The 12,877-nt window shown below is 34.6% G+C and overlaps 1 protein-coding gene across 8 annotated transcripts in view; it reads left to right on the plus strand.

Annotated features, from left to right (window-relative positions):
* The window catches only part of LOC145292188 (oxysterol-binding protein-related protein 6-like), a 311,645-nt gene that overhangs the window by 276,505 nt on the left and 22,263 nt on the right, over positions 1 to 12,877 (plus strand). For all 8 annotated transcript variants that reach the window (XM_080138481.1, XM_080138486.1, XM_080138483.1 and 5 more), the window contains 3 exons: positions 2,213 to 2,332; positions 8,519 to 8,632; positions 12,057 to 12,126. In XM_080138481.1, the coding sequence (XP_079994607.1) occupies positions 2,213 to 2,332; positions 8,519 to 8,632; positions 12,057 to 12,126 (304 nt within the window). The remainder of the gene's footprint in view (positions 1 to 2,212; positions 2,333 to 8,518; positions 8,633 to 12,056; positions 12,127 to 12,877) is intronic.

Below are 12,877 nucleotides of genomic sequence, written 5' to 3' on the forward strand. Positions count from 1 at the left end.
AAATAGAATCCTTTATTTCTTTCATGCCATTCATAATTTCTTAAATCTACTAATGTGTTACCTTCATAAAACCATTTTACCCTGACTCCCTTTTTCTCTTCTAGTTTGTAATTATTGTTTAACTTCGTATTTTTAAACATTCCCATTTCTTATTTTTAATCTTATCCATTTCTTTATTGATCCTATACCAGGTAGACACTCCCTTGAAATACTATATCATATTTACCTATTCTCCCTCCCTTTTCTTGTTATTCCCATGAAATATATAATTTCAAACTGTTTAATTCCAATTTAATTAATAATTATATTCCAGGTATATCAATCTTCTAATATTTAGATATTTTTCCTATTCCATACCATCGTTTTTATAAGTTTTTTTTTTATCTTGTTATATCTGTATATTCTTCCATTACTCATAATCATTCATATTTTGTTATCTCCCCTACTACCCCATACATAATATCACATGACTGTAGCATTTGGGCATAGAGGGGGGTGGGGGTAAACACACTCTTTGATTATGAAAGTAACAGCATAATATGTATTGAAAAACAATACACATTTTAAAGCATGGTGGAAACTGGGATTTTACAAAATGGGTTAGGTTTCTTCATAAACCTAGGTTTCCACTTTGTCCTAAAACCCGTATTGTTTATACATCTATAGCAATGAATAATACTTGATAGGACTTTGAAATAAAAAAATATATATGTTTACTAGTAGACCGTCTGGCATTGCCAGATCACAAAATATGCTTAAATATATTTTAATTAATGTAGATTTTGCATTTATTGTTAAAGTCAATTCTCTATTGATTATTATATTGTACCCATAGCAATTTCGAAAAGTAAAAAAAAAAAAAAAAAAAAAAATCGAATGCCATCGGCTAGAATTGAAACCAAAATATTCAACTTTCCAGCCTCATTCTTTAGCCTTCCAGCTATGCCCATACACATAAATAGTTTAAAAAAAAAAAAAAAAAAGTTTAACCTATGAATTTAGATTTGTGCATGCAAACAGGTTTTGCCAAATACTCCTGCCATGGTCAACTCTTTTGTTTTCAATTGTGACTAGCTAAAAACACAAAAGTGTGCCACAGGTCCAAATACCCTATATATCAAATTTCAACTCTGTAGACCAAATATTTAGAGAAGAGTTTGATAGACTTTTTGTACACACTGATAAGGTCACTTTTATACTAGCAGATGACATAGCATTGCACAGTTACATATTATATTTTAATTCATGCAGAATTTGGATCTATTATTATAGAGCCAATTCTGTATTGATCATTATATTAGACCTAATATGTAGTAGCGATTTCAAAAATTAAAAAAAAAAAAGACTTGTGTGCTATCAGTTAGAATTGAAACCAAAACAGTTCTCCAGTCTTATCTGTTAGTGCATGACCTAAATCCATACATATACAAAAACTGCAAGGGATAATGTTGTTTAACCTATAAATTTTAATTAACTCGTGCGCAGAAGAAAAAACTTATGTAGCCGACTTATGCCAGGTCAAGATCAATGTTTTTTTTTTGTTTTTTTTTTCAATTTTGACCCCTTAACAGCTATTTTACAGGCTAAAAACCAAATCGAAAGTGTGCAAATACCTTGTACATCAAAATTAAACTCTGTATACCAAATATTTAGACAGGAGTTTGGTAGAGACTTTTTATACACACACTAAGGTAACTTTTATATATTTAGATATATATAAATAAAAATATTTCCGTGTGCTAGAACCTTTTCATCTCAAATTCTATGCAATTATGCACAATGTAGAAACTATACATAAAAGAAGTTTGTGTAATAGTGAAATGAAACCTATTATCTAATAAGAATCCATAAAAAATAAGTAGTTAATTAATGCTTTTTTTTTCAAAGGAATATGCAAATTAGTAAACGTTCATGTAGTCGCTCACATATCCATGACTGAGTATATTAAGAATTTTGTTTTAATAATTTTAAAATAGAAAAAGTAGGCTTTTAATATCAATGTCAGAGCAAGAAAAAAAAAACTCAACTTTATATAGACAAGAATACTCTCTTATAAGAAGAACCATCATGAAAAAAATTATGCAATTGAAATTTGTTTTAAAAATCTGTTTTAGTTAATTAACTAATATTTTTAATTTGTGTTCTAGATTATTGTATTTTTATTATTTTTTTATTAAATAATTGAGAACGTTTTCTTTCTTTCTTTCAATAGTTACTTAGGCAAAATGCTGACTTACGTGCCAGACTGTCTCGTATTCATACTGATTCCATGATCCCCGAGATTACCACCGGAGTGGCTCTAAACTCACCTCTACCGTCCCCAGGAGATAAAGTAAGTAATATAAGGATGTTGAATCATCGCATTTTGTGTAATTTTTAAAAAATGTAATGGCACTTATATATATCCTATTCAGGAAGAGGAAATTCCACTTAAAATCTGCTCTTTAAATGTGTCTTTCATAAAAAAATTTCCATAGGGCATGAATATACATTCACATATTTTGTCCTTTTTAATATCTTATATATAAAGTAAAACTGATTTTACCATCCCCACCCCCAACTTTGTGATCAATAGCTTTATTAATAATATAGATAAAAAAATATTTCTTTGGTTAGATAGAGTAAATACTGGTCCATGTTGTTAAAAAGAAGCTTTCATTTCCAGTTGAAGAGATTTTGTTCTGATTATTAATATCATAAAGGAAGTTGGAGGAGCTAGTCTCCTCATAGTCAAGAGTCCTTATACTACTACCCAAATCACAGGGTACCATTTTTATAATAGAAACAGTGTAAAAGAAAAGAAAGCTAACAGAGGCGGGAAGAGAGAGTCAACATTTTATTTTTTTCTCTCCCATGCTCCATTTATAGAAGTAAATGCAAAAAAATTTGTGTTCTCAGATGAAGATCAAACTCTGAATCGTGTCTTAGCAGGCTGGCATCTTATCAATTTGCTAATTGCAGCTTATTAATGCATAGGTTATGGAGCATGTTATTGAAATGTAATTGTGTAAGTAGACCAAGTAACATACAATTGAGGGAAATCGTTTATCAGTAAGGGAGAGTATTAGCCATGAAAGTTTAAATGATTCTAATTAGATTTCTTCAGGGTATTATTGGTGTCAGGAAGTGGACTTGGGATTGTGGGAAGGCTAGTTCTTCCCATTCTCTCTATGATACGAATAATCAAAACAAAAACTTTTAATGTGATTAATTATAAAATTCGATGAAATCGATTAGAATGACTTTATTTTATAAACACGGATCAATATTTGTCAAAATTTAACGTGTTTGTTTTTTACCTTTTGTTAACAAAGCTATTAGCATGAAATAGAGAAAAATTATTTTATTATTAAATATTCGCACAGTTTTAAAACTGAATTAATTTAGAATTAATAATAAAACTTAAAATTAAATTTTATTTTTGCAAATTATTGATATCTATATTTTATAAATTGATCTGTGTAAGCCTGCCACTCGTTTACCAAAACAAGAAACAGTTTGGTTCTTTGAAATTTTGTTATTCAATAATTTTTTGGGTTATAATAAAACTTATAATTAAATTCAGTTTTAGTGAATGACAATTTCCACAAGTGATACAACTTTATAATATTATTTTTCTAATTAAAATAAAGATTCTGCTGTTTTTTTAACACAATAGCTTTGACAATGATATGAAAAGCAAGTAAAACTTTTTCAAAATAATGTCTTACATTATTTCATTTTTAAATAACCTTTATTATATGATTTACTAGCGGTATCTAGTCAGCATTGCCTAGTAATGTTGTTTTCACTATTTAAAGTAAACCATTTTTTAATCTTAAGATTTTGTTTTTAAATATAATCTTGAAAGTTAAATTTAATTAGTAGAGGAACGTTTGGTCATTAAGTTAATCATTGAATTAAATTGTTAGAAAACTAATTATTTTTTTTTTGCTATTGTGCTCTTGAAACCAAATTTAAGATGTGGATGTTGACACCTGCGATAGAAAGCAGAACCATTAGATTTTTATTCTAACCTATTTCACTGTGCTACAGAATAACTTGCTGATGTCATCAAGTTGACAAGAAAGTTCTTGTGGTTTTTAATTTTTAAATTCAGATGAACCTATCTCGGCTCAAACAAAAATTTATTGATCGAAATAAGCACCATCAGAATCAATACACTTTTGCCAATGCAAAACAAGTAAAAAAAACTTGTTCTGATGGTGATAAAGTCGCTGAAGGTGTTTTTGATATTGCTTGGAGTTTTGAAACATTTCTCACACAGAAAGTTGTTGAGATGCTTGAAAAAGTGGTAGTCGGTGAGTGAGAGGTCTGGAGAGTATGGCAGATGAGGCAGTTTCCTAGCTCAATTCATTAAACTGCTACAGGGTCAGCTTAGCAACTATTAGGCCTTTTCTGTTAACTAACACTGACTGTTGAAGTTTCTGATGCATTTCATCAATTTGTTGACAGTACTTTTTTGATGTAATGGTTTCGCCTACATTCAAAAAAACTAATGGATGAGACCAGTTGCAAACTACCAAACAGTCAGCATGACCTTCTTTTGGTGCAATTCTGGATTCAGGAAGTGTCGTGCAGCTTTGTCAGCATCTAACCACTGAGTTGAGCATCAGTTGTCGTAAAGAACCCACTTTTCATCGCAAGTAACACCTCAATTGAGAAACAGATCAGTCTTGTTGCAGAAAAAAAGGGAAGACAACATTTCATAACGGCGTTTCTTTTAGTTGTCGTTCAATTTGTGAGGCAACCATTTATCAAGTTTTTTTTTTTTTGTCTTTCCAATCTCTGAAGTGGTTGGAAATCATTGTGTATTTTATGTCTGATTCAGAAGCAAGTTCTTGAACAGTTGTGCATGGATTGGCTTCAACTAAGGCTCTTCATTAATCGTTGTCAACATCCAATGGTCAACCACTACATTCGTCATCTTCAAGACTCTCATCGCCACCATGAAATTTCTTAAACCACAATTGTGTTGTGAGTTCAGTAATAGTTTCTGAGAGAAATACTTCATTGATATCACAAGCTGTTTCAGCAGCTTTTCGGCCTAGCTTGAATTGAAATAAAAGGATATGTTGAATCATTGGTTTGTTCAGGGTTCCATCCCTGGGCAGGTGACCAAGGGAGTGATCACATTGCTGAGGAAAGGTCAACGGTATGGAGGGGAGGAAGACTTAGATGAATTCAAGCCCTTGACTCTGCTAAATACAGAGTTAAAGATTTGGGCCAAGGTTCTTGTGAATTGGTTGCAGATTGTCATCACTGACTTGATCGAACCAGACCAGAGCTATGCTGTGAAGGGGAGATCGATTCAGGACGATCTTCATCTGATACGCACGATCATAGAGGGGACAGAAGACGCCGCCGAGGCCACACTGATCAGTTTGGATCAGTCCAAGGCTTTTGAGAGGGTCAACCATCGGTTCCTAGGTTCTGTGCTGGAGGCCGCCGGTTTTAATCCGGACTTCCGTAAGTGGATCTTTGTACTGAATGACAGGCTGACAGTAGCACTGCAGATCAATGGTAAGCTGTCGGAGTCATTCGCCGTCTCCCGGTCGGTGCAACAGGGTTGTCCGCTGTCGCCTCTCTTATATGTCCTGCCGTTGGAACCCCTCCTTCGCAAGTTAAGGGACGAGACGACTACACCAGTCCTGCGCGGGATAGCTCTCTCTGGAGGCACACGAGCCAGGGTTTCCGTGTTCACCAATGACGTTACCGTGTTCGTGTCTTGCCCTATGGACATTCAAGCGGTCAATGAGGCGCTCGCTCGATACAAAGAAGTTACGGGGGCCATCTTCAATCGCAGTAAGTCGATGGGTCTGTGGTTGGGTGCCTGGACCAGAGTAAATTCGCTTCCTGGGCATCTTCAGTTGATCGACGGCCCGGTCCGGGTCCTCAGTGTGTGGTTCAGACCAGGTCTCCAGCTGGAGAAAAACTGGTCGGAAGTGGAGACAAAGGTAAAATCCTCTGTCAAGACTTGGATTCGAAGGAAATTGTCCTTGAAGGGTCGGGCGGAGGCGTGTGCTACATACGTCTTTCCGCTCATCCTTTACCGTCTGTCTGTACTTCCCCTCCCTGTAGAAAAACGAATCCGCTTACAGGAGCACCTCAACTCACTCTTGTGGAACGACGGTTAACCATTATGTTTGCAGAGAGGTCTGTGTTCGAAATTTGAGCGAGGAAGTTTTGGGACTGCCCGATCTCCTGCGTCACAAGCACGCAGAGAGGTTGGCCTTCCTGAGCCGTTCGTTGTACGTAGACATTCCATGGGTCACTGCAGTTGGAAGCTAGTTTTCCAATCTCTCATCTGACCCCTTGGTTGAAGCTCGGCAGAGACCGAGGGGGGAACAAAAATTCTATGCCGAATGCCGGTCCGCACTTAGAGCGTTGCCGGGGACCAGTGTCCTCGAACAGTCTAGGAACAGACTTTATCGGGAGCTAGTGGGGCATAGCAAAAAGGAACCGCTAATTAAGCAGATGGGGATGTCATTAGAAGAGGTCCGCTCCCAGTGGAGTTGGGCGCCGGGACGGGACTTTCTTACCAACTCAGAATTTTCCCTTACCTGGCGACTTATCTGGAACGCACTGCCCCTCTTTGACGGACTCCACTTACACAAAGAAGAGACCTGGGTCTATTGCCTGCGCTGCGACGAAGTCATGAAGGAAACGGTTAGTCATGCTTTTTTCCTAGGGTACGTCAACGGGGTAACGGCTCGCATCAATGCCACGCGCCTGCTTGAACTCGACGAGTCATACATTGTGGAGAACATTGATCCACCGCTGCCTAGAGAGAAAAGAATGGGTTTTCTGGCGATCCTAGCAGTAGCGAGAATGGTCATGTGGATCACACGGCTCAAGCGAGTCCGCGAAGGGATATCTGTTCCGGATCGGGATCTGATTGTCTACTTTAAACATCTGCTTAAAGTAAAGATCAGATGCGATTGGAGGAAGTTGCCTTGAGTGGTCTTTGACAGGAGGTGGGTGCATGACACTAGCTTGTGTATCCGACAAGGCGCCAAGTTTGAATTCATGTTACCACCATAGACATGGCACACACGGTACTGGGTCCTATGGAACCCATCCCGCTAGGTTAGCAATAGAAAATTAAAGAGACTCTTGACTAGTGGTACAAATGAGATCCGGTTACCCGATTGTTTGTTTTGGCACTAGAGAACCTTCCGAGACTACTCTACCATTACCCCCCCCTCTCTTTTGTTTTGTCACCCCTGGTCAACCCTTACTCGGACGTCGCCTTCTACTCCTCCCATTCCCCCCACCCATCCACCCCCTCCTTTTTTTATGCTTTATTTATTTTTCCCCCCAATACCCAATAAGAATCCTCCCTGCTTGATTTTGGTGCCCCGGAAAACAGTAGGCGATCTAACTACTTAGATTAGCTCAGAGAGGGACCTTACTAACAATGCACTAGGCAATTTTATTTGGTCTTTTTTTTTCTAGGTTGTTTTCCTCACTCCCCAACACAAACTATTTGTTACCAAATTAAGAACTTTTATTTTTCCAATGAATTGAACTTTTTTCACACACATGCACACTTATTTTATTTTTTAAAAAATGCACACATACACACACACACACACACACAGAAATTGTAAATATATGTTTTTGCTAGAACACTGGGAATTCATTAGTTAGCTTTAGATTCCACAGAGTGAATGAGGTATTGTGGTAAATGTTGCCAGTCAAGAGTAAGTTACCAAAGACTCCAATTTTTACTTTAGTTACAAAGACCCTGCAACACTCCCCTCCCCAGATCTTATAGGGCCTTGTGCCTAAATTTGTTTTGTCTTTTGGAGATTTTACTTTTTTAAATTTTTTAATTTTATATTGAAATTTTTTTAATTGTAATTTTTTCTTTAAACGGAATAAATTAAATATCAAGATCAAAGTGTAGTATCTGTTCTTACTACATGCTGTACTTATGTTTGTAACTTTTCCTTGGCCACATGGCTAAGATCAAAGTGTAGTATATGTTCTTAACAGATGCTGCACTTACATTTGTAACTTTTCCTTGGCAATGGGAGGGGAAACCCTTCCATGCTAAGGCATTTTTAGTCACATGCAAGTCACTCCATCAGTCAGTCTGTAACACATTTATTATTTAAGTCATTTCACTCCATTTTTCGGTCATTTTAGTTTATCTTTAAGAATTTCATGTCAATCCTATATTCATGCATTCATTCATTATACGAGAATACGCGACTAATGGCTATCTGCCTTGTTTTATATATATATATATATATATATAGGTGGCAGATTATTTGCAATCAAATTTTATTTTTAAGTATTTAATTTTTTCCAGGCTCGGGGGGGGGGGGGAGGAGGGTAGTACTGACTCCTATTTAACCAACTCGTAACATAAGTATGCATTTTTATATTTTTGTTATGAGAGTTTTGTACCAGTATTCACTATGTGTACTCAAAATATAAATCCAAGTTGGTGATAACTATGAAAAGATTTAAATCATTTGCCTGAAATTTGTATTCTTGTCTATTACAGGAAGGTACCGAGCACAATACTCTCACCCAATCATTTTCTGCAGAGAGTTGCTCCATGTCTGAGTATTATGATGCTCCTGAAGCTATTGAATCCCAAAGTGATACAACCTCAGAGGTAACACGTTTTTAGCATTTAAAATAATTGTTTTTATATTTGATTTTAAAATTGAAGTGATTCTAATAAAAAAAATAATGCTTGCCAAACTTAAATGACGAAAAAGGCATAGAGAAGAAAGGTACATAAGACAGTGATAAATTATGTGTTCAATAAAAATACAGGAAATATCTGTTGCAAAAGTCATTGTATTTTTGCAGCTTCATTAAAAGACCAACTATGAATTCCTTAGCATGTTGACAGGACGATTATCGTATTTGAAAGAGAAGTTTCTTGATGTCTACTCAGGATAAAGATAGCATTCAAACAAACATCCCAACCAAATTAAGTGTCTGTTGATTGATTAAAGAGTATTGCTCAATCCAATCAGGTGGGTCTGTTTTAGGATGCAGAAGAGGTAATTCATTGTCATAATAGGCAAAGAGAAATAATTATTTAGTATAAAAAAGGGAGGGATTTGTTTTATTGTAATCACTAGGAGTTGACACACAGGCCATCATCAAAGATTTCTATTTGAGAATAACCTGTTTTCCCTGGAGTCTGAGTAACAATAAGTCTACCCAGATTTCAAGTACTCCATATTAGTGCAGCAGTCGTTTACCATTGATTTTTTTTTTTTTTTTTTTAATTTTTGGTGGTTGCAACTGGAATTTGGGTGGCAATAAGCCTCTCCAAGTCTTTTTTGCACTAATCCAGTGGAGGTTTAGCTAGTGCTCTTCTTCCTTGATCTCACCATCCTCTTTGACTGTCCTTAATTATTTGGTATGATATCTGTTTATGCTGACACTTTGGTGGTGGGGGAGCTTATAATTATACAATTTCAGTTTTGTTTTTTGTTTTTTATTCCATATGGTGTTTCTTTTTGTTTTACATCTATAGCAGTTTTTATATGTCCAACTTGTGCCGGTAGGTCATGTGTATAGGTCTCTGCATTCAAGGGTTTTCTTTAATATTTCAGCTGTTTTCATTATTGTTATCTGTAGTATCTTCTCAGCCATTTCTCTGATTCTAATCTTTCCCATTCTTTTTTCAAAGTTCTTTGGAATTGTTTCTAATGCTCCTACTATTATTGGTGTTATCTTAACTTTCTTCATCTTCCATATTCCTTTCAACACTCTGGTCAATTCTGTGTGGTTGTTCCACTTCTTGATATTCACTCTGTAGTCTGCTGGAATGGCAAAATCTACGATCTGGCAAGACTTTTCCTTTTTGTTAACTATTATGACATCCGATCTTCTTGCTTGGATGCGTTTATCTGTTTGTACGTACATGTCCCATAGGATTTTGTGATATTCATTTTCAAGTACTGCTGCTGGTTTGCGCTTGTACCATTTGTCTGAATGTTCAAGATGCAGTTGTCTGCATAATTCTCAGTGTACTGCCTTCCCCACTTGATCGTATCTATTCTTATATTCTTTTGGAGATAGTTTGCTGCATTCGCTTATGTGATTTATTCTTTTGTCTTTTTGTCCAGAGTCTGCTTTTGTCTCATCTCCTGTCATCCTTATGAATTGTCTGTTTCTCTTCCAATTTTTTTTTTCTCTTATTCCTTTCCTCTCGGTTTTCTGTCTTGTTTATTTTTTCAGTGTTTCTTGCTATGGGTATTATCCTTTCTGTATTTTGCACAATGTATTTTCCTAAATTTTTTTGTATCATTCACACAATCTTCTATACAAACCAGTCCACTTCCTCCGTCACAAAAGGTTTCCAGTCATCCATAAATTAGGTGGTTCATTCTTTCATCTGTATTAGTTAACTTGTATCTGACTTGGGATTTGTTTTTTATATATATATTATGAAGGAGCATCATGACTATGATGAACAATAGTGATGATAAGGAATCTCCTTAGAAGATACCTCTTTGTATTTTTATCTCAGTTATGTATTGTCTATTAACTGTTGGTTCAAGTCTCCGTGTTTTCATTACATTTTCAAGCAAATTGATGATCTTGTCTGATATTTTGTTCATTCTCAAATATTCTATTGCGTGGTTGATCCATGCCATGGGTATATTCTTTTTTATTATTATAATTATTATATTATTATTAAAGCTAGGTCTTGAATAAAACACCATTGTATAAATCAGCAAGTTACAGTTTACTGAGTTGCTTGATACTTTTTGGTTGGCATTAGTTTCCCAAATTTCTTTTTAGAACCAGATATTCACAGAACGGACTACATGAAGGTTTCCAATATCTCTAATTAAAGTGATGTTATGGATCTAGCAGTACTCTAAAATGGCATACCAAGTATCTAATTCTCCACTACCAACTTCTATTAAAAAAGATTAATAATGTGCATAATTCATTGTGAATATTTCATTAAAGTGCAGTGTCTCTAAAACACCTGGATTTTGATTGCTATCTCCAATTGGCATTTTAAAATATCACATTTTGACATACATAAGAATTTTACTTTAAAAAAAAAAATTATTTTGTTAATATGGTTCATTTTAATCACAAAATTGTATTTGAAAGGCCGATAATGAGATAACATGCTGGTATATTTACAAGAGTGCATATTTATAGAATAGTATGTTACATAAAGACTCTCCAAGACTGACTCAAAACTTCATCGTAAGCTTTTCTATACAGTGTCTAGAAGAGTCCACATAATCACAAAATAGGTAGATCACCATAACTCCTTCGTTTTTAGCTTTACTCCATTATAGAATCAATACTATTTTCTTTTAGGGTTTATTGCAATTAAGTCCATAATCTTGTTTCCTTTCTGATTTTTATTGTTCGGAACCTGGTTGCAGAATTGGTATCTAAAATGTGTCAAACACAATATCCATTAGTTCATTCTCTGAAATAATATTCTTGACAGTATTTTTTATTTCTACTTCAGTTTGTACAGACAGTCACTGTCTTTTTTCTGCAGTTAGTAATGTACAAGATGTGTGAGTGATAGGTTTTAGCAATTTTGTGTAATATGCAAGCTCCAATACTGTACAAACTAGCATCAGTAGTTATGATTTCGAGATGTAGGTTGTAGTGTGAAAAAAATTATTCTGATGTAAGAATATTTTTTCTTTTTTTTTTTTTTTTTTGATTCTGTTTCTATTCAGTTGTCTCAATAGATCATTAAGAGCTGCTCACAAAAAAAATACCTATTTTGTATTAATTTGGATTAGAAAAAGTGGTTTGAAATGGTTAAATAACAAATAAAAAATACAGTATTAATGCATTATAAAAATACAAAGATGTAGTTAAGTATTGAGTTAAAATAATTTAAGATAATGCAGAAGAGATATAGGCAACATTCTTAGGATCAAAATAGCTGACTATTTTCACATTTGAAATAACTTTTTTCCTTTTTCATGTGCAATGGATTTTAATTGCAGACATTCAAGACATCGGAAAAAAAAAATGTTTAATATTTTAACATTTGTGTAACTTGGTTTCATGTTGTATTTGTGCAGGCATCTGATGAGCCCTCCAGTGAGATCTCCGATGAAGGTAATGAGACTGATTACAACAGTAAAATTAGTGGTGAGTCATATTTGTTTTTTATAAAATTTTAATGATGCAATAAACATTTAAAGAATTTGTTCTTAGAAATCAGATGTTTTATCTTTTTGAAAAAGTATCACTATCACACATCAAATCAGGATTAAACAAGACTCTAACCTTGATCTGCTTCATAAGAAAAGCACAAGCCATCATAAATCAAACTGAGATTAACTGAGATACGAACCTGTTAAAAAGGATCACTTTGTCAGTTCTACTAGAATACACTAATAGGAATAGGGGACATATTTATCTCCTCTTTCCCTAATTCTTTTGGATTATATAGGGAACAGAATTCCTTTTGTTGCTGATTTTTATAGGAGGTTATTATAATTATCTTGAGTGTTATTCGCACATTTTGATCAATGTAAACTCCAATTTGTTCTTACTTTGGTTAGACAGGTGGTCAGAGATGTCTGATCCAATCAATCTATTTATAAGCACCTTGATTATACTATCACTGCAATAGTTGTAACTATCATACTCATCATAAACAAAAACGATAAATCTTACATATGCATTAGAAGATCGGGGCAGAGGGTCAATCATTTTAAGAAAAGGACAACATTTTTGCATACTCTAAGCCAGGGATTGGCAACTTATTTGACCCTGCGAGCCAGATCATGTTATAATTATGGGTTGCGAGCCAATGAAGGTCATTAATTAAAAAATAAAGGAAAATTACGTATGCAGACCCCTGTGAACCTAAATATTTAAAACCATAATGAAAATA

This window comes from Euprymna scolopes, chromosome 13, assembly GCF_053919585.1.
Source record: "Euprymna scolopes isolate OS-2025 chromosome 13, ASM5391958v1, whole genome shotgun sequence".
NCBI lineage: Eukaryota > Metazoa > Mollusca > Cephalopoda > Sepiida > Sepiolidae > Euprymna > Euprymna scolopes.